Source organism: Elaeis guineensis, chromosome 5, assembly GCF_000442705.2.
Source record: "Elaeis guineensis isolate ETL-2024a chromosome 5, EG11, whole genome shotgun sequence".
Classification (NCBI taxonomy): domain Eukaryota; kingdom Viridiplantae; phylum Streptophyta; class Magnoliopsida; order Arecales; family Arecaceae; genus Elaeis; species Elaeis guineensis.
Window position 1 is genome coordinate 34,896,578 of NC_025997.2, and position 22,364 is coordinate 34,918,941.

General features: G+C 37.4%; 1 protein-coding gene across 2 annotated transcripts; it reads left to right on the plus strand.

The window, feature by feature from the left end:
• The first annotated feature begins 3,322 nt into the window (after positions 1 to 3,322).
• On the plus strand, positions 3,323 to 20,936 carry LOC105045338 (uncharacterized). Of its 2 annotated transcripts, XM_010923580.3 has the most exons (11): positions 3,323 to 7,545; positions 7,802 to 8,041; positions 10,849 to 10,978; positions 13,193 to 13,345; positions 13,515 to 13,759; positions 13,863 to 13,932; positions 14,737 to 14,943; positions 15,550 to 15,785; positions 17,284 to 17,362; positions 17,434 to 17,571; positions 20,177 to 20,936. In XM_010923580.3, the coding sequence occupies exons 1-11, from the start codon at positions 3,494 to 3,496 to the stop codon at positions 20,363 to 20,365; spliced, it is 5,739 nt and encodes a 1,912-aa protein (XP_010921882.1). In that variant the 5' UTR covers positions 3,323 to 3,493; the 3' UTR covers positions 20,366 to 20,936. The 2 variants fall into 2 exon arrangements, 1 of the variants encoding a protein (XP_010921882.1); XR_012141511.1 differs by lacking the exons at positions 13,863 to 13,932; positions 17,284 to 17,362; positions 17,434 to 17,571; positions 20,177 to 20,936 and having other exon boundaries at positions 15,550 to 15,689.
• Positions 20,937 to 22,364: the final 1,428 nt, after the last annotated feature.

The window sequence follows — 22,364 nt, forward strand, 5'->3', positions numbered from 1 at the left end:
TCAACGGTTTAGATTGGGTCCGATCATCTAATTTCATCTAATCAAAATCTAATTAGGACCTAAACGATCCAAAGTTTGACTATCAGATCAAATCGGATTCAAAGTGATAGGATCGAGGTTTCTTCATCGATTTCATAAAATCAAGTAGAGAGAGACAATTAGAGGAGAGAGAATTTATGAGGTACAATTCGAATTAATCAGGTGACACAATCCAACATTACAATTGGTCCAATATCTCGATTGGTGAAATCAACATGATCAAATCAAGTCATGACTAGATCGGAATCATGGATGATCAAATCTAAAGATTCATGGTCTGATCAAGGTGGGTGCCAATACACTACCCAACAATCATGGATCAAGATTCTTCATCAAATCAAAAATATTAAAAGAATTTTTTTATTGATAAATTGATCAAGAGAGAGAAATCGATCGAGAGAGAAATAGCTTTAGAGAGAAAAAATTCTAGAGAAAAAAAAATTTTAGAGAGAGAAAATTCATCTTAGACTACTCGGATGATATTATTCAACAAATTCGATCGATCAGATCAAATCATGCTAAAATTATTATGTGGATAATTTAATAAAATTATAGAAATTAAAATCTAAAAATACCTAATTTGATTAAAGTGGATGCCGGTGTACCGTCCGACGATCGCAGATCAAAAAATTCATCACTAAGATCATTTAAATTCATCATCATTCTTCTCAAAATTCTAAAAAATCTTAGGAGAGAGAAATAATTTAGAGAGAGAAAATAGAGAGAGAAAGTCCAATTTTAGAGAGAGAAAATACTAGTTCAGGCTGAAGGAAGAGAGGAAAGAGAGAGAAACTCTCTTTCTCATATTTTATTATTTATATTATTATTTATTAATTTATTTATTTTATTTTTTCTTTCTTCTTTTCTTTCTTTCTCTTTTTTTTTCTTTTTCTTCACAGAAGAGAAAGGAAAGAAAATCCTATTTATTATTATTATTATATTATTATTTTATTTTTCTTCTTCTTTTTCTTTTTTTTTTATTTCCTTTTATTTCTTTTTTCTTTTTTTTTTCTTTTTTTCTTTTTCTTTTCTTTTTTTCTTTTTCTTTTCTTTTTCTTTTCTTTTCCTTCTTTTTCTTCTCTTTCTTTTCTTCTTCCCAGGCTTCCTTTGGGCCGAAACAGGGGATCTCACAATCCCCTGTTGGCTGGCCAACTGGCGGTGCAACCGGCATGGGGCGGCCGTCGGCAGGAGGAGGGGCGACCCAGCGGCAAGAGGAGGGCTAAGCTGGTGCCGGCGGTGACCACCGACACCCAAACATTCAAAAGGGACCGAATTCCTTTCTCAAAGAAATCCGATGACTCCAGTCGCCGGCGATCGTGCACACGGGCATGGGGAGAAAGGAGGAGAAGAGAGGAAGAGGAGGAGGCTCACCTTCGATGCCGGTGAGATTTTTTCGGTGAGCAAAATGGACGGCACAAGGATGGAGCTTCGCGGTGGTTTTTCGACGATTGCCGCCGACTAGGTCTCGAATCTTCGGTGAGAGGGAGAGAGGAGGATTCTCCTCCTTAAATAGAGCCAGAGGGGGGGCTCTTTCTGACTCCGATTGGGAGCCGGCGAGAGGAGGAAGAAGACTCCCGAAGGGAGTCTTCTCCCCTTTTTTTTTGTTTGGGTTTTGGTGGGCTGGGATTGTTACATGGGCTGGGCATCACAAGTCAAAATATAGTGTCTTCGCAAGCTAGCACTCCCAAAAAAATAGATCAGTATATGGGCTTCGTATGGATATCTGTAGAGGTCGGACATGTATGTGGCTGCTGAGCATCATGAAGAACCAATTACTACAGATTTCAGATGCAGTGATCTGCTATCCGCGCTCAGATATGGAGTTTTGAAACTAATTCATATTTAGATATGATCTAAATATAATTTAGATATGATCTAATTATATATAGATATGATTTATATTTGCTGAATTTTAGATTTCAGATTTACATACATGTATATTAGTTCATGTCATATTTTCTGTATGGTAGTTTTAGATTTGATCTATGCTATACATACATTGTAGATTAAATTGTTTAATCTATATAGTTTAACTACAAAATTTTAAAAATGCATGCACAAAATCACCACGCTTTCCTTCAGTAAATTGGGCAATAACATGAGTACAATAGCTCACAAATACCTCGAGTCGGTTTGGGCGAAGAGTCGGTCGTGATCAAGGTACCCGACACATTGGTTTTCACCGAGGTAAAATTTTTCAATAGCAATAATCATTTCCATTGAAGGTTTATCTTATTTTCACCGAAAAAAAGGTTAATCTTATCTATGGGTTATTATCCTCCTTATTGCATTCCTTTGTGTATTTCTTTTTATATTAGAAATTGTGAATTCTCTTACTTAGGCAAAACCAAATCATGCCTTTTAATTTAATCAAACTTTTAAATCAACAGCTTGACCTAGCATGCCAGCAACTCGATGGGCTATAATTTAATTTTTCATAAAATAATTATTTGATTGGGTGATGAGGTAAGCAACTCATATAAATGGAAGCGTAATCAGATCCTATATACAACACATGCTGCATACGGGTTACAATCAACTGGATTACACTAACGTCAAGCAATACATCATATATTTTCTTGGCACGAGGGCTAACTCACAATATCATTGTGGTTGCTAACATGTTAACTTGTCGTAAGCTTTTGACTTAGCACATCAATCACTCTATACTATATCACAATTCTCTATTATGATTTAGAATCTCATTATCACACAATATAATGTATCCAAAAATATGCACTAGAGCTTGCTCAATGGTTGCGATATGATTTGTTTAAAAAATAAAAAAAAATTAAATTAATTTTTTTTAATATTTATTAATAATTTATTATATAAATTTTATTTTTAATTAAAATTGAAATAATATGAATGTCGTAGTTATCACGTTCCACTGGCATCGTTGCACCAAGACATTCATTCTGCGGTAGACCGACTCACTTTCAACTGAATAGTGGATCATGCCCACATTTATTAAAATTTCTCTCAAATAAATATTCATACTGATTATAATTTATGTATGTGCTAAGTACAAACTTCTAGTAATTTTATTCTTTATCAAAAAACCCCTCCTAATGCCCTATCCATCATTTCACTAGCCTATACTTGAATTTAAAACTTTCGTATCCCGCCAAGATAAATACGTTTAGCAGCCAATGGTATACCTATTATATTCCTTTCCTAAGTCCCGGCAAAATTTCAAGAAAATGGAAAAAGTAAAAAATTTTAGCAAAAAAAAAAAAAACCATTTCAAAAGCACACCACGAAAAAAAAAAAAAAACCGAGAACCCTCGTCGCCGCCTTCATAAAGCAAAGCAAAGAAATCGTCGCGAAACCCCGACCAATCGAAGCTCTCTTCCGCCGCACCGACGCCACTTCTGCCACTCCGGTGTTACGATCCGCCGGAATCATCCTGCCGCCGCCCGCCTGCTGGAAAGTTCAGGACTCCCGGGCGGACATGTCTCCGGCGATCGTAGATTTCCGGACACCGGCGGCCGCCTCTTCCCAGGTCCACCCCAGGCGATCCCCTCCTTCAAACTCTGGAAAAGGTCAGATCCTCGCCCCCCCTCCCTCTTTCTCCTTCCATCCCACTGGCATTCCCCCCACCGATCGCCCCTCCGTTTCCACCTCCGCCTCTCCGATGGATAAGGCGAACCTAGGGCATTCATTTCCGGGCTCCGGGAACTCCACTGATGGCGGTCTTAATGATGATTTCGCTTCCTCTGCCCCTTCTTTGCCACCGTCCACATTCCCCTCGGTTTCGGCCGCCGGGAAGCCTTCGCCTGCGGCGGGGCTCTCGAAGCCCCGCCTCGTGAAGGTGAGGAAGCATTTCGCGTCCTCCCGGGTGAGGCCAACTTTAGCTTCGGAGGCGGGAGATGCTTCGGGGTTCAACCTGTTTCGAACGGAGCCGGCAGTTTCGGCTGCTGGCGAAGCCGATCAGAAGGAGGGTGGCAGAATGCGTGGGCTGAGTGAGAAGCTTCATTCGTGGAAGCAATTCGGTTCTGAGCCAGGAATTACGGTTCCTGAGAATTCAAGTGGTCCAAATTTGAGTAGTTTTGAGTCTGTGAACTCGGAGAGTGCTGGTTCTACTTTGAAACAAGGTACAAACATTGGGTCTGAGAATGTGAAAGATGGTGCATTTAGTTTTGGTAGTGAGGGAAGTCGAGGTCCTAATGCAGGTTTGTTTGTATTTGGATGTGGTGCGAAGAAAAGTTCTGATTCAGAACGAAGCTCGCCAGAGAATTTGAGTGGCACTAAATTAGGTAGTCTTGAATCTGTGAAGTCTGAGAGCTCTAGTTTTGTTTTCAGTGCTGGTTCTGCTTTGAAGCCAAGTGTAGATACTGGGTCTGAGACTGTGAAAGATCGTGCATTTAGTTTTGGTAGCGAGGGAAGCCGAGGTTCTGATGCAGGTGTGTTTGTATTTGGGAGTGGTGTGAAAACAATTTCTGAATCAGGACGAAGCTCACAGGAGAATTTGAGTGGTACTAATATGGGCAGTTTTGAATCTGTGAAGTCTGAAAGCTCTGGTTTTGTTTTTGGTGCTGGTTCTGCATCAAGCCAGAGTGCAAAAAATATTGTGTCTGGGAATAGTATAGATCGTGCTTATGGTTCTGGTAGTGAGGGAAGTGGTGCTTCTGAAGCAAGTGTTTTTGTTTTTGGGAGTCGTGCGAAGAAAAGTTCTGATTTGGAACGGAACTCTCCGGAGACCTCAAGTGGCATGAATTTGGGTAATTTTGAACCAGTGAAGTCTGAGAGTGCTGATTTTGTCTTTGGTGCTTGTTCTGTTTCAAATTCGAATAAGCCAGCTAATGCATTTAACTTTGCTAGCAAAGAAAGCAGCAATTATCATTCAGGTGCTTTTGCACCTGGGAGTGGTCTGGAGAAGATATCTAATGAGAGTCAGAACTTGTCAGGAAATTCAACTGGCTCAAATATGGGTAGCTTCAAAACTGGAAATTCTGAAAGCACTACATTTGTCTTCGATGGTAATGCTGGGTCATTTTCAGATGCCAACAGTGTTGGGTCAGCGAGTGTGGTAGGGGCTGCATCTAGTATTATGAAAAACAGGAATGTGAAATCTGATTCAAGTGTGTTTGTATTTGGGAGTGGAACACAAAAAGGTGCCAGTTCATCAAGGAACTTGCCAGAGGATTCTAGCATTCCAAACTTGGGCACTTATGTGTCTGTGAATCCTGAAAATGCTAACTTTGGTGCAAGTTCAACATCAAGTTTGAGATCCAAAAGAATGGGGCCGGGTAATACTCTGGGTGGTGAGTTTAGTTTCACAAGTGAGATAAGCTGGAATCCTGACCCAGCTGTCTTTGTATTTGGTAGTGGTATGGGAAAAAGTTCTACTTTGAGTTACAGCTCATCTATTGTCTCTGAGGAGGGCCCATTCTTGAGGCTTCCTAATGAACTGAGAAAGCTGAACTTGCAGAGCTCTGCTAATGAGGAGGGTTTTGAGAAGACAAAGCAAACTGATAATAAGGCTATGGTCGATCAGAGCAATGTTTTTGTCTTTGGTGGTAACCAGAATGCTTCCAGTTCCATTGGTGATGGTGCTGCAAATCTTCTGCCAGTGGAGATGAAGCAATTGAATATAGGAAATGAGACAGCATCCAAGAACACAAAAATTGGAAGCAAGGATCAGACAGCAAATGTATTTGTTTTTGGAAGCAATGTGAAGAAAAGCTCTCCATCAAGTCCGGGATCAACCAGTTCGTTCACTAGTTTTGAGAAAAGTGCTTTTCCAGAGTTCCCAAATGACCTACAGAAGCTGAACGTTGAAGGTTCATTCACTTCTAGTTCCATTGCTGGTGGTGCCATAAACATGCCACCAGAGGAAGTGAAGATAGGAATCGGGACAGCATCCAAGAACACAAAATTTGAAAGCATGGATCAGACATCCAATGTGTCTGTCTCTGGAAGCAATATGAAGAAAAGTTCTGCTTCAAGTCAGAGATCAACCAATTCATTCACTAGTTTTGAGAAGAGCACTTGTTCGGAGCTCCCTAATGATGTACAAAAGCTGAACATTGAAGGTTCAAGGAATGGTGGTAGTTTTGCAGAGACAAAACATACCAATTATCAGTTCAAGGTGGATGTAAGCAATGGGCCTAATGGCTTTACTTTTCCTAGTAAAGGAGATGCATCTGACTCTTTTGGAGGAAATGGAGTAAATACACTACACAATGATATGCAGAAGTCGAATATCAATAACCCAGAAAATTCAACTGCAAATCTACATCAGGGAGATTGTTCAGCTTCCTTCAAATTTACTTTTCAGGCGGGAAAACTGGATGCCAATTCAACGAATGGCCATGTTCCACCATCTAAAGCAGAAGGACATTTTACATTCGGTGGAGTTGCTGCACCTTCTTTTAAGCCATCATCATCTGGCCCTGCTTTTCAGTTTGTGGGGACTGAGTTCACTTTCAGAAGTATGCATGCAGGACAGGAAACACCATACATGGAAATTAGAACCCATAAACCGGGTGATTCTTGGTTGTCTAAGGAGAATTTGTTTACTGGACCACATCATGCTATGTCATTCAAGATGAAGAAGGGAGAGGCTAAAAGTACAAAAACAAAGAAGAGGAGAGGTAAATCAAGACAATCTTTTCCAGCCCGCCATACCTTTGCTAAACCATTTATTTCAATGAAAAAGGGTTCCTTGGAAAATATGGAACCTGAGTCTCCTGGTGGTTATTCACCAATGGATTATTCTCCTTATCAGGAAAACTTAGTAGCTGATCGATGTTCAAGAGAAGCTTCGGTGGCATCTGATGAGTCCAGCCGAATTTTCCCCCGCTGTGCATCAACTGATACACAGACCTTGCTTTCTGTAGATGAAAGAGAAGAAGACTTGGTATCTGCAACGCAAGGCTTAGATATCAATGAAGATGATCTAAGACATGATGGTGATGGTTCTAAAAGCCATGTTGAGATGAATTCTGCTGCCAAATCTTCCATTATAGATGAACAAAATTCTGGATTTGGCGGAGAAAGGCTTGTTTTCAAATCTGACAGTGTTGGTCTTAATAGTGACAATAGGAATGCTGCCATGGAAGATGAAACTGGTTCTTTTAGCTCTCATCTTGGGAGGCAAGCAACCAAGGGTGAAACATGCTTCACTTTTGCAACCAGCTGTGAGGACTTTGGTGGATCAAATTTCACATTTTCTGCATCACCTTTTACTCAAGGTCCATTATCAGCAGCAAAACGCCATTATAGAAGGAAAAATAGGATGAAAACTGGTCAGAATTTGTACAATTCCACTCCAAATGCCAGTGTTCCTTTGGCTTCCTCCTCTCCAAATTTGTTTCCGCTTACCAGCACTACTGTGCAACCAGATTCTGCACCTGACCTAGAAGGCATGCCATCGATTGGCCAGTTTGCAGATGATAAGAAAGAAGAAACAAATAGAAAACCTGACTCCAGAAAAGAAGCCGTAACCAAAGATGCAGCAAGTGTTGCAGCACAGGAAGCCTGTGAGAAGTGGCGTCTCAGGTGCTTGTTGCTTCTTTTTCTCTACATTCATGGGCCACTTGCATATATTTTCCTTTGTTATAATTATTCAATAAGAGCCAGCTCTTGCTGTATTGATTGCTTCTTGCATGTACCTTTTCTTTTTCTTTCCTTTTCTTTTTGACTTGTAGTTTTGAATCCTAGCTACACGTTAGAACTTCCAGGTATAATACATGCTGCATTAAATTGAATATGGCCAATTATGATCTTTAATACTTACCATTTTTATGTGCATTAGGGGCAACCAAACTTATGCAAATGGATATCTATCTAAAGCAGAGGAGTATTATACACGTGGGGTGAATTCTATCTCTCCGAATGAAGCTTCTAGGAATTGCAGTAGAGCATTGATGCTGTGCTATAGCAACCGTGCGGCTGCACGGATGTCTCTTGGAAGAATGAGAGAAGCACTCAATGACTGTATGATGGCTATTGCAATCGATCCCAGCTTTCTCAGGGCCCAAGTTAGGGCTGCAAAGTAAGGTTTCTTGGTTTTTTTCACCTTTTGACTTAATACTACGTCTTAAGCTCATCCTCTATTAATGCATCATGTTGTTGAACAGGATTATGAACAGCACTGTATTTATAAACCAATGTTGGAAACATTGTTGAGAAATAATTATGGGGTTTATCTTTACTAAAAATGCAAATCTGGAAAATAGAAGTGGAGGTCATTAAAAAGACGAAAAGCAAAAAATTGCTCGTATGAAATAAACAATGATGATTTGCCCATGGCAAACAGAATATATGCAATGAAATTAACCCCCCTCACCCCCTCTCCCCCCTTCTTAAGGTTAAGCTGAAATTGAAAACTAAACTATGAGGATTGTACTTCTCAACATATATAATGAAGGAAAAGTTGACTAATGGTGCAATATGCCCAATATAAACAAATAGGATAGACCCTGCTTGACAATTATAAAGATCACCAAATACATAGAAACTTAGTTCATGTACAATAACCTCATAGTTGATGATAACTTGATTCTTCATTATAGACTGGAGACTGGAAAACAAAATGGTGTTTCCATAATAAGTGGACAAAATAGAGGTAGGTTTGATCTCTTTATGTTTCATGCAGTTATTAAGTTTGTTACTGGATAATGTTCTTTATGTGGTGCTAGAGGGCAAGGAGTGAAAATGTTGTGTGATTAGAGAGTATGCAATAAATCCAAATATCCAATGATTCAGGTTCTAGTGGGACGTCCCATAGGACATTAGGATGGGGTTCCATCTCATTTGTCAGGACAGGTCCATCCCACTAGCATCCTAGCATTCTAATCGGGACGTCTTGGGATATCTCCTATCCTAAGTGTTGGGATGGGGCGGGACGGAGGCATTGTTTCATGAAAAAACTGGGACAGTCTCGTCCCATGGGATTTAAAACCTTGCAAATATCCTTTGGCATAATTTGGGCCGTTTCACGATATTTGATCTTAACACTATAAAAATGGATGAGATTTTTCTTTTTGCTTGATTTAGGATCAATGGGTTACTCAAGAAACCTGTAGAAGTCAGTTTTCTATGCCACTTGATCTTAACATCAGCTTAAGAAAGATATAGATAGATATTTCTAGTTGGGAGAACTGGAGAAAATAGTGCCATTGAAAGTGTCAAAGGGTAACAGGGATCTATAGGATAATTGCATAATGAGTACAGTGTAGACTATGAAAGCATTGGTTCAGCAGTTAGACATCATGACAATTTGATATTTATGGGCTAATATATTAGGCCATCTTTTAATTGTTGAAAGATTTTGAAATTGTCAACAATCTTGCAATCTACAACATCAATTTTTTCTTTTTTAATCTCTATCAAAGCATCTGTAATGTCAGTGGGACACATGAATGATAAATTCGGAGGTGCATCCTTGCCATGTGAGCAAGTGCTCTTTGGGATATTAGATAATATATAGAGAGCTTTCAAAAGTCTTAAGGAGGCCAAGGATCCTTCATGTTACATTAGTTTTAAGAATGATTATCTGGCCAGTATTACCAGCAAATAACTACACCACTTAAATAGGTTATTAGGTGTTGCTATAGGAGTATTGGGTGGAAAAATTGCACCATGAGGCATCAAGCATAGATGAGCATATGGTGAAATTGCATGGAGTGGTGAATTGCATATGCAGTCATGTAAACTGAGAAGTATTGCTCTAATTTTTAAAACTAGCAGTCATTATCTCACCATAGTTGTTAGTGGAGAGTCCCTTTTTTTTTTTTTTGTTGGGGGGGGGTTGAAATATCTGAAACTTCATTTTGTTCTAAGCGTATGATACTAGTACATAGAGGTGATTCTGTTATGCTTAAAAATTGGGTTACCTGTTATAGAGAAACCTTCTGCCATACGAAAGCGCTCCCTATTCTGCACTGTTTTGTATTTTTAGAATATTCATTGAAGTGGCTGTATTCTTCCATGCCTTTTTGTGCCAAGTGTTGGCATGTATGACAATCTAAATGTATCATACCATGTATGACAGCTAAGAGATACCTAAATTCCTGGTCTTGGGTCTCTCACATTAAGATTGGAACAGCACTTGATCTCCAGCTGAAAGCTTTTTGCAAATAGATGGTAACAAGTGCTAAATGTCATGTTCATGCTCATGCTCAAACAAGGAGAATGGCATCTATAGCGACTAATACATATTGTCCCTGCTGCACTGCATCAACATGCTAGATAGAGTTTCAACTTTCAAATCTCATAAGTTGTGTGCAAACGGAAAATTTAATGATGGCAAGAAGGCTTCATGGAGATCATGATATTATTCTGTTCTTTAATTGATTCATGCAAGTTTGAGCAGGAGATTGGGGATGTGGAAACATGGACAAGTTTTAAAGCAAATATAAAAGTAGTGGATAAATTAGGTATGCAAGTCAAATCGTTCATTTGAACACATTTGAGGTCCTCCTGATGCCCCATCATGGACATTGACTTAGTTGAATAACCATTATCAATTGGTAATTCTGATTGGGTGGGTCTTGGATGGTCAAAAACTTACACAGAGGAGACAGTATAGGTGAAGATTTCATTTCTCAACTGCTTGTTGATTTCATGATGTTAACAAATGTAATCTCTAAGTTATGGGAAACATTCAAACTGTTGAGTGGTCACTGTGTTATGCTTTGTTTCATATATTTATAAACTGTCTTTTCTTATTTTGCATTTTGGTTTCATTAGTTTGGACTTAATATTTATTATCTTTATGTTATGATCTACTGTCTCTTTTTGAGTTTTTAAGCAAACGAAATAGTGCTAATCTATTTGATTAATGCACAATTGATCTAGTTGTCATCTTGCACTGGGAGAGATTGAGGATGCATTGAAGTATTTTAAGAAGTGCTTGCAATCAGATGATGGTGCTCGGTTGGACCAGAAAATCTTAGTAGAAGCTTCTGAAGGTCTGCAAAAAGCTCAGGTAGCCAACCTATCTACTGCTGATTTATCTTTTCATTAACAACATTATATATTGTAAAACCAACTCATTTGATTCAAATCCTCTGTTTATCCCTGATATACTTGGACAACTGTGGATGGTAATAAGGACATAGACAAAAGCCAATCAAATTGATCACATTTTTGTTTATGCAATTATTTTCTGGATATAGAATGAATGAATCTTTATGGATAATAGTTTCTAAAAGTACTCATTACATAAATTCATCTGCGAATAAATGAATCATTATGAATATGTGGCATCAATAACGGTTAAGATTTCACTAATTGATGCTTTCAAAAATGGAGCTTTTAAATTGAACTAGAGCATCCTTGTTATGATTATCTTGCCAAATTTCTAATATTAGACTGTAGATATATGCAACTTATTCTTGGCTTCTGATTTGGAGTAGCACACGTATCATTTTATGCATGCGGACGTCTAAGATATGCTGATTCACATGCTCTTCATTATCTTTTAGATAAATGTCCCCGAAAAAAAAAAAATTAACAGAGTGAAACACTTGTTTTTATGGAGCTAAATCTTTTTGACCTGTCATGAGGGAGTTGGAAGCCTTGCCTGATAAAACACTTCTAGGACAAGGATTTGCAAAGCAAGGGCTGAATTCTATATCTTGTCATCTATACATGATTTTGTACTTTACCTTTATTCTACTTAAGCTTTTATCTCGAGTAACGAAAATATCACATATATGACTGGCGCCCCTTCTGAGGGTTTTTCTGTCTTTTGACCACTTGGGGTGGGGGGGGGGGTGCAGTTAGTAATATTAACAGTAAAATGCGTGCACATGGCTGAGTTTTCAATCCGTGAGCAATGAGTCCCATTATTTGTTTTCCCCTTTCTCTCTCATTCATCTTTATGCATGCTTCTAAAATATTGAGGCTATGAATGCTGTCCATTATCTTTTTTTTTTTTTTTCATACTTGCTGCATGTAGACTCATTTCTTTCATGATAATGGATCCTTATAAGACTGGTTGAGTCAAGGCTTCTCAAGGTTAATATTCATATCCGAGGCATTCCTCTATTAAGATCTAGATCGCTGCATAGGATGTTGAATTATCTCAGTTACTGCTATCTTAAGCACAATTCCAGGATTTGGGTACTTGATTTTATACAAAAATTTGTATTAAGAGTGAATCTAGAACTAATAAATTTTGTAAGAGGATTACTTTCCCAAAATTATGAAAACCTTACATCCTTTATCCAGCAATGCTAGAAGTGGCAGAAAATTTAGATCAGAATTTTGTATCTCCTTCTATTTTTCTCCCATTGTTAAACTATGTGACTTGTTTCCCCAACAATATTCTAAGCATATAGGTATTGGTGATGCAACTCAAGATAAGAAATGCAGATTTCAGGATGACTTATAAGATCTCTGTAGTGATGTATGAAGGGATTCATATCTGATTTGAATCGAAGTTGATATTATTGGATTGAGAGGATGATGAGGGCTTGGGGTGGGCATCTTTTAACACCCTTCCAAGTGTGTCCACTCTTTCAAGTTTTAACCATTTAGATTCATGTGTTATGCAAGTCTGCCTCCCTTCACTTCTTCCATCGAGGAGTCTATGATATGGCAAGAGGATTAGAACATGATATGGACACATATGAGCAATTGAAAAAGATTATGTCAGCTAATGATATGTTGTATATATATTCTAGGATAGTCCATATGTACTTGTATTTGCTGACATATTAAATTAATCACTGTACAAATTAGTGTAGATTGAGTGCAGTTTGGACATTGTATTTTGATACCGAATTTTGAACTTAACAACACCCTTAAATACACTTAGAAAATTTGAAAACAGTTATGGAACATAAACAACTTGACCGACTACAAATCTATTCCAGCTGTGACGATGAGCTTCTAATGAAGGTTAATGCGGCTTTCCTAGTAATATCTGTTCAAATAACATATTATTCTGATTCTCTCATGATTATCTTTCATCTAAAGATTGTTACTATGTCCATAATGTTTTCTTCTAACTTGCAACATCGTATTCATGAGGAAAAAAAACATAGTTCATACTCCTGTTGTATGTATCCTTTATTGATCAATAAATTCATTTTACTAGGGTATAATTATCTCATTTATTTTTGTCATGCCTGTAACTCTTTTTTTAGTTTAGTCAATAATTTGATGAATAACGAGTGATGTCCTTGTTTGACAGCAAGTGTCTGATTATATAGTTCAGTCTGAGGCACTTATTCTAAAAAGAACACCTGATGAAGTAACAAAGGCCTTGCAGCTAATCTCTGAAGCCATGTCAATCAGTCCTTATTCAGAAAAATTGATGGAGATGAAAGCAGAGGCTCTATTAATGGTGTGTTATTTTATTATTTGTTATTAAAGTTGTTTATATTAGCCACACAGATCTTCTCAGTTTCTCTAATCCACATTTCTCTGCATGTGTATCAGTTGCCACTTTAACATGTGAAATTATGATATACTATCTGTTTCTTGTTGCTAACGTGTTATTGTTGCACATACAGCTGCATAATTATGAAGAAGTAATTCAATTTTGTGAACAGTCTCTGGATTCTGCCGAAAGGAATTCTTTCTTGGCTGGCTCTGATGATCAACTCAATAATGTAGATTCCTCTGGAAACATGAAAATTTCTTCTGTGAGGCTTTGGAGGTGGCATCTCATTTCCAAGTCTTACTTCTATCTAGGAAAACTTGAGGATGCTCTTGAGTTCCTAAGGAAGTATGAACAAGTGAAACATACGGTAGACAGGTATTGCTTGGTTCTTAATCTGTTTTTCATATGATTCATGCCAATCATAGTTTAAATGTTTGGCTTTGGATATTGGCTTTCTAATGCTGATGAAAACTAGCAGGTATGGAAACAAGTCTTCAGAAAATTACACATCATTTTCTGTCACCATACGCAAACTATTACAGCTCAAAGTATGTCTCTCTAATTCCATAATGATAACTGAGTATCTGCTTCTTGACCTATAAAAAGAAAATGCAATTTCTAGCAATGTAGTTGTCATTGATGCACTGTATATTTTTGTCATAATGATCCTTTTCTGTCAAAGTTTTTCTCCTTTTGTTTTTATTGGTGTGCGCGTGGGTGGGGGGCTATGGGTAGGCAAATGTGTGTATGCTTGCATGTGTGCATCCATGGAGTCATGCACAGTGGAGGCACTGATATACACATTACAGTATTTGGATCTTTGTCTTCGGATATGACATGTTAAAGAGGAATTTGGCATTAAACTTATGGGCTTTAGTTGTTATTTATGTTAATATGTTACAAGGAACATAATTATTGTAGTGATGGCTTGTCGGCTCCAATTAAGGTTGGCTTTGCTTATAACTGCCAACGTTGTTTAGGTGACCTTAACTCGACAGCAGACATGTATGTTTCTTTTGTTATTGTTGTCTATAATTGGTCTGATGCTGAATAAGTAGCTTTACAGATGTTGTTGATTTGGCTGATTCATTTGTCTGCTTATATGCTATTAATTTTTTTGTAGTCTGTGGGACAAGTTTATAATGTTTGTGTGTGTTGATCACTGCATGTAAATGGGGAACATTTTCATTAAAACTAATTATGCAGACCATTTCTTATGGTTGGTTTTGTAAAGTATTTCTGAGTTTTTTCCTTGAATTTTTTTTTTTGTTATAGTCTGAGAAAGGTGGAGTTTTTTGTGCCTCATTTGCTATTATTATTTATCATCATCATCATCATCATTTTTTTTTCAGGCTGCTGGGAATGAAGCATTTCAAGCAGGAAGGCATTTGGAGGCGGTGGAACATTATACTTCTGCTTTAACATGCAGTACTGAATCACGTCCCTTTGCCGCAATATGCTTTTGCAATCGTGCTGCCGCATATCAGGCCCTGGGTCAAATCACAGATGCCATTGCAGACTGCAGTCTAGCAATAGCTCTTGATGCAAGTTATCCCAAGGTTGGTCACATATGGGATGGTATATGAACCCTTATTAGTTTTTCTAGGCTATGTTTGTACTCCTTTTTTTGGTGGCAATCTTCTGGTTAAAATTTTAAAAAAGACTTCAAGTTTTCTTGTATCTCATTGCCTTGTTGATTGACACTAGCTAGCCTGTGTAAATAATCATGTAGTTTCCTTTCTTATTTCTGGATCTTATCGACCCATTATGTGTTTATTTTGTTATTGATCTTGTAATTATCCATTTCCTTTCATCATTAATTACAAGTGAAGTTCTATTTTGTTATCCTTTTCTTCAGATAGGCATGCTAGTTTGATACTTGTAGCCATTTCTCTTTTTCTGCAGATTCACTTTCTGTCAAAGATCAATAGGTTATTCTAACACCTTCCTAGAATTAGCTCTGGGGTAAAATATTTGGCTACATACTCATTGAAAGTGATGTATAAAATGCTGTTGTTAGTCCACCATGGAAAAAGAATGTCGTAGTCATTTAATGCTGTTTCATTTGCTTTAGGTTTATAAACTCCTGCAAGACCCTGTTTAGGTTCTTTTCTATTAAAATACTGGAGGAAATAGTTATTTTAATCACCAGTATTGCATTGCAGGCTATTTCCAGAAGGGCCACCTTACATGAGATGATCAGGGACTATGGGCAGGCAGCTAATGATCTCCATAGACTAATATCTCTTCTTGCAAAGCAATTAACAAATAAAGGCAATCAGTCTGGATCACTGGGAAAATCAACTAGTAACAATAATGATCTAAATCGAGCTCGTTTACGGCTTTCTTCTGTGGAAGAGGCAGCCAGAAGGGAAACCCCATTGGATTTGTATATAATTTTGTAAGTTTTTGGTTAAATTTATCTTGTGTGATAATATCTTTTACAATTTCTGCATTATTCTGCAGAATACTGTTTTCTAATTTCTCTTAAGAACATTTTGCTTGTGTAGTTTTAGTTATGTTATTTCTGACATGCTTTTTGACTGCTGTTCTTCCCTGTGCTACTGTAAGGCAGGGAGTAGGATCTTTATTACATGCACTTGCTTGTGCACCTGGAAAGCAATATATTCTAACTGTGTTGCTCGTCCAGTTAGTAACAATGGCTTCATCATATATTTATGTGGTCAATGGACAAGCTATGAGTGTGTCTGGTGTTGCCTCTGCTTTAGAAAAAGAGGACAAGCTAGAAGCGAATTTTCCTTGCTTCCTAAAAGTGCTTTACTAATTTCTTGGAGAAACAATTTTTAGATGATGTTACCCAACACATATTTTATGGAAGGTGGCTTTTTACTTTAAAAGTAACAAAATCACCTTTTTAAGCAATACTGAAGATGCACTGAGGTTCTGTTCAGTTGAAAGTGATGGGCCCATTTGCAAGTACAATTGCCATAACTGAAACCTTTTCAGATGTTTGATTCACTGTAAGTGCAACAACATATGCAACTTCATTTTCAAAATGCAGACTAAATGCTGCAACCCTGCTTATACTGAAGCACCTGTTTGCAGAAGCAGGGAGTAATCACAGGAATTTATCAAGAGTTACTTATGTAACTTTAGTTGTTGTTTTTCAGCTCAGGGCAACTCCACTTAGCATCTTTAGTTGCTGTAATGAAACAGGCTGTGATTTCAATATTGCTAACTCAAATATGCAGACATGCTGGAAAATTGGGGATACCCTGGCTGGGATTTATAATTTTATGTATGAAAAATGTTTTGGTGTTGCTTTAGATTTGCTGTTACATTGTCTTTGGTATTTTTAGCATGTAGTTCCACTGAGTGCTTGCTCGGATGGCATCATCTCTTGCCACTTGGGCAAGAGGTCGGGGGTTCAATTGCAGTTATAGTCATCCCCCAAGGGTGGGCTAGATATAGGGTAGGAAAGGTGGGGATTAGGCCCTCCTAGTCTCAAAGAGAGGTTGGGGGGATTTTTGGCGGGGGGTGTGTGGAAGTCTAGTAATACAAGGAGGTTGCATCTGGTCAGTGTTAATCTTAATTAGAACATTTATTTTTTCCATTTTCTGGAAAGTAGTTAGAACATCTTTTATAGTGCCTATATGGCTGGAATTTATTCCTTCTGGCCCAGATATGGCCAGTTTTCTTCATCTTCTATTCTAAATGTCTGGACTGAACTGCTTTCCAGTGAGTCATGGCCCAGTCTTGGATCTTGCTTGGTGGGCCTGAAATTTGGTCTTATGTATATTTAATTTTGTGTCTGGTTATGCCTGGTTCTTGTTTGACTTCTATCATTGCAGCCCTGAGAGATCTTAGTTTTGTTGTTTTGGCACAAAACATGTGTTCTTTTGACTTGGTCGTTATAATCACTTGCTTCCTGTATGCAGGGGAATTGAACCATCGAGCTCTGCAGCTGATGTGAAGAAGGCGTACCGCAAAGCTGCACTCAGACATCATCCAGACAAGGTCTTATATATACTTTATGCATGGAAACGTGGCATTTCTAAGTTTTGTTTCCTGATGATATGTCTGTGTAGGCTGGTCAGTTTTTAGCAAGGAGTGAGAATGCTGATGATGGACTTTGGAGGGAAGTGGCTGATGAAGTCTATATGGATGCTGATCGATTATTCAAAATGATAGGGGAGGCATATACTGTACTTTCAGACCCTGCGAAGGTATTCGCTTATAAACCTATGATATCTTTTATTCATGTATAGTTTTGATTTAGCACTACCTACGGACACATGTTAAGAAGGAGAGTTGGTTTAACTTATGCACAAGGCACAAATGGAAAGAAGCAAAAAGCAAGGAGATGCATGTAAATTACAATCCTTTTTATGTTTTCATTAATGTATAAGAGATGGGGTAATGTCAGTGGTAATTAAATTATGAAAGATTGATGATAAAAAAGAAGAATGGATGGGAATAGGATTGTAGTAGTCAGGTTTTGAATAGGGAGGAAATTGTTAGATCTTTGCGGCACTCTAGGTGAAACTGGAGGAGGGGACTCAAAATTGAATCAGATGGATGCATGAACATGCGGATTTTTATTAGAAAGAATATATTTTGATCCGTCAATATTTTACTTTCATACTGGATGGGAGGAAATAAGAGGCTTCATGGAGCAAGGGTTTGAAGAGCAAACTGTAAGTCTAGATGCTCTATTACATGCCAGTTTTTGAATTTGCAATGGCATGTGATATTTCTGTAGTAAAATACATGTTATAGAAGAAAATTGCATTGCTATAATTTTGGTAAGCATCCGGTTCTTCCTAAAAAGAAAAAAAAAAGAACCTTTTTACATAAATAGAGAACTTCCAAAGGTTGTGAAATAATGTCAAAGGAGAGCCTGTCTGCTAAAAATATTCCAATGTTATGGATGTGTTGCTGGGGGAAGTGAAAGATTTGGTCCTTTTTTTCTGATTAATGGGGAGGTCGTTGGTGATTTAACTTGTTTATATGGTATGATGAGTTACAAAACTTTATATTGTTCACTTTGGACAGATTTCAACAAGTGAAAACCAACAAAGATATGTTGATCTTAGGAAAAAAAGGTCAAAACCTATGAGGCAATAGTGATATTTTATCAATCATTAAAAGTTTAAAAATTTATATCATCCAACAACATTAGTGTGTTGCCTAGAATAACATAAATATGAAAAGTAAATTAAAGAAAAGTTTCAGACTTCTGATCAGCATGTTATGTAGCATACTGCTATGGAAGATCTTTGAAGTTGTTTTCGGAGCACTGAGATGGCAATTTGCTTACTATGCAAGCTCAAGCAGTGAACTTGTAAACCTCAGCACACTCTTTTGCTGATTGTTCAAGGATGAAATTCTATTTGATAATGAGCATTTTGACCCTTTCTATGACCCTAGGATTTGATAATATAGGTCCATCATTATTTGAGATATAATATTTTCCCATTGCTACCATATATACCATCATTAATATATACAAATCCCTGTAATTGGGCTATCATTTTATTTTGAATTCCACATATTTGTTTCTTAGTGATTGCAGTGTCTTTATTTATAGAGATGATACAATACAAATTGTTAAAATTTCACAGAGAAGATATTTTAGAATAACTGTTGGTAAGATTGTGAAGTTATTAAGATAATAAACTGTAAATCTGTGACTACATTCAAGACAACACCCTGATAAAATCTTACCAACACTTTATCTTTTGAGCATCTGAGATCATTAATAGATAATTCCTATATAAAAATTCCCTTTTATGACTCAACCTTACGGCATCACTTCCAATGTCTTTCCACCTGCTCATCTCCTTATTTGCTTTGTTGCTTGTCAAAGCACTGGAAAAATCATTTTTTTGAAAAAACATCTTTTAGGAAGACTTAGGCATTGTGGTACCTAATCAGCTTTGGTTGGTTAGTGCGAGAAAAAGTAAGTTCGAATTGCTTTATTTGAACCAAGTGATGCTCTGAACCTGAGCCAAACTGAATCCTGTGCACATTCTTGGTTCAAGCATGAGTAGTATGAGTTTTCTCCTTTTAATGATTCATAACTGAATTGGGTGATTTATGTATCATGTCCAGTTAAAGTACAATAGTAGTTTGTTATACTTCTATTTTAGAAGTCTAGGATATATCAACACCATTAACATTGCCGCACATTCTAGGACCGATAAACCATCTTATGAGTGAAGTCTTATTCATAATTATAATAATACAAATGTTACCTCAAGAAAGATAATTAATAATACAAATGCATTAACAGATTTCTTGTTTAAAAACTTTCAAACCATTCAATTCTATATCACACATTCTCATTCAAAATTAAATATTTGGCCACCTGAGATGTCCATGAATCAGTATTGGAAGCTATGAAGAGAATTTCAAGAATATGGACTTTAGATGGGTGACATTCTTTAACTGATGTAAAACCATTACAAATTGAATGAGAAATACTATGGTGATATGATTTTCAGACTAAAGGAAATTCACTTAAATTGCACCGATCATAATGGAGTCAAATAAATAGGGCATGCTGTGAAGCTATAGAGGCGGTCAGAAAAAGAGATCTATGCTGACCTTTAGACGTTCCAATGCCTGATGGTTAGTGTTTGGATTGTGGCAGTAGTGAGGAAACTTATGAGTTTTGCCCCTTATAAGATTTGGTATTTTCATTCACCTAATTATGAAACTAATTTATTCGCTTATACATTATATACTTGTAATCTAGTAGTAAAACATTTTTCTTATGTTGGCTAAATTTTGTCACCAAAATATGCACGTTATGTTCCCTCTTTGCAGCGCCTACAATATGATGCAGAAGAGGAGATTAGGACAATGAAGAAGAAGGGTTACAATATGAGCAGTACACCTAAGACATCAGCAGATAACTACAGCAGCCAGTATGAGAAGAGTAGTAATAGGCGTCAGTGGCAGTCATATGGAACCTCGCATCGGCGATGGTCAGAATACACGCATTCGAATAGATAGTTTTGAACCCATGCAAGTGACTGAAGACCATTTGCGATCTTGAAGCTTCATTTGTTAGATTGCTTTCAAAGTTTTGCCTGTGCTGGGACAGCCACGTTGGTGCTGAATTCCATTCTAAATGATCAAGCTAGGCACTGGGTCAGCCCCTGAACTGCTCTGAATTATCTAATACCTCACATGTATGGGAAATGCTTGCAAGCCAGAGCTTATCGAATCTACTTATGGAGTCAATGGCAGTGGACTAACTTGTGATGTAAATACAGAGCTCACTGACATCTAGAAGCAATCTATTCCATAAAGTTCAGCCATCAAGTGAGTTTTTGACCACCTGGCTGCATTGGTTGGAGCAATGATTCTTCTCCACAAGTTTGATGCTACGAAACGTGTGCGGCAGGAGAGAGATTTTTTCTTGTTCTTCCTCTCTCTTTCAAGTTTTGTTTGTGATCTATGGTGTTTGTTGTGCTTTGTCACTAAACCCAGATGTTAACTTTGAATGTGCTTGTGGGGAGCATCATGATGTCGTCGGTAAATTAAACAGTTGTTTCATATGAGGTGCTTTTAAGTTGTTGCAGCTGTCAATGTTGATTTTATTGCTAAGGTGTATCTTAAGCTGATCAATGAGTAGAACATTAGATGCAGACCAAAAAATTTTGTGCGGCCTTTTACATTTGACAATGACGGTAAAGATAAGATAGCTAGGAGGAGAACTAAGATCTCAGAGAGGGTTTGAAATTCATCTTACTAGGATTGGGACAACAAAAGGGAAAGCCAGGTAAGGAGACCAGATTAGACTCTTGATTCCCAAATGGAGCAAATTTCAGTGTTTGTTCCATAAATTGTAAGTGAAAGGCTGCGTTATATATAATCTCTGGTGACCTCTTTCCCCCTACCTCAGGAAAAAGAAGTCACCAGAGACCTGTTCTGGCTGGCTGGTGTCATCTGAAAGCAGCTCAAATTGTAATTAAACGGGTCTGTTTCTCAAATTGAAGTCTAGATGATGATAGTTGAGCTATGAATCGTGAAAATTGCTGGCAACATGGTTCTTTCAATATTGAACTAACATGGAGACCTACTGTGTTATCCTAATTAGCCATATCAATCTGATAAGCCGTCTGTTTCTAACCCTTTTTTTTTTGAATAAAGGAGCAAAGCTCCAACTTCTTTGAGAGAACGTACAGAGAGCTTGTTTATTCCATAGTTCCTTTTTTTTTTTTCCCAACAAATTGGCCAAGCTAGTGCCGGAGTCAACTGATTCCAAGATTTCCCAAATCTGGTACGGATCCTATTTCTTCTTAAAGATGTTGAGATTTTGTAAAAAATGCTGGAACTTGTTTTGCATTTCGAGCTGCCTCATCACCGGTTTTTCCCCTTTGAGGAGATCAAAAGTAAGGTAGATTGAAACTTCTTTCCTAAAAGTTCAATCTAGAAGGAGCTGCGGCTACTACTTTCTGCAAGAAAAAGTACCTCTATTTTGATTTGACCATCCAAATCACGTAATTCCATATCAAGGCAAACATATACTTGCATAAAGGTTTATTGACATTCTTATTTTTCAAGAATTAAAGTTTGAAAAACGAAGTCTTTTAACACCCAAACTTTTGAAAACAAAATCAATAGAAATCTCGATTCATCTTTGATTGAAATGAAAGCCTTTAAGTACGTGTGGAGGTATTGGAATATCAACTAATTCAATAATGCAAAATCAGGCAATACAATAGGATTGTAAGAACAATCGCACCATCATTTGAACCATTGATTTAGATTATAATGTCAGTTTACAAACCAATGATATGCTTGCCTTTTTTTTTCCCCCCCTTAAAATAAAGAAAAGACTAACAATATGATAGTGAAAATTGATAGAAATATCAATGCTGTATCAATTAAAATCTCAAGACATTATTTTATATTGATCGAAAAAAGTTGTATGCTGGATACCTTATTAATGAGTGCCTCTTGCTACAAACCAAGAAGATACGTCTTACTAGGAACTCTTATTACA

What these genes read in the sequence shown, in the direction of transcription:
- LOC105045338 (XM_010923580.3), top strand. Translation starts at nt 3,494, where the DNA reads ATGTCTCCGGCGATCGTAGATTTCCGGACACCGGCGGCCGCCTCTTCC. An exon ending in AAGCAGAGGCTCTATTAATG is followed by an intron (nt 13,346 to 13,514) that starts GTGTGTTATTTT and finishes TTGCACATACAG; the next exon opens with CTGCATAATTATGAAGAAGT. An exon ending in TTGGATTTGTATATAATTTT is followed by an intron (nt 15,786 to 17,283) that starts GTAAGTTTTTGG and finishes TCCTGTATGCAG; the next exon opens with GGGAATTGAACCATCGAGCT.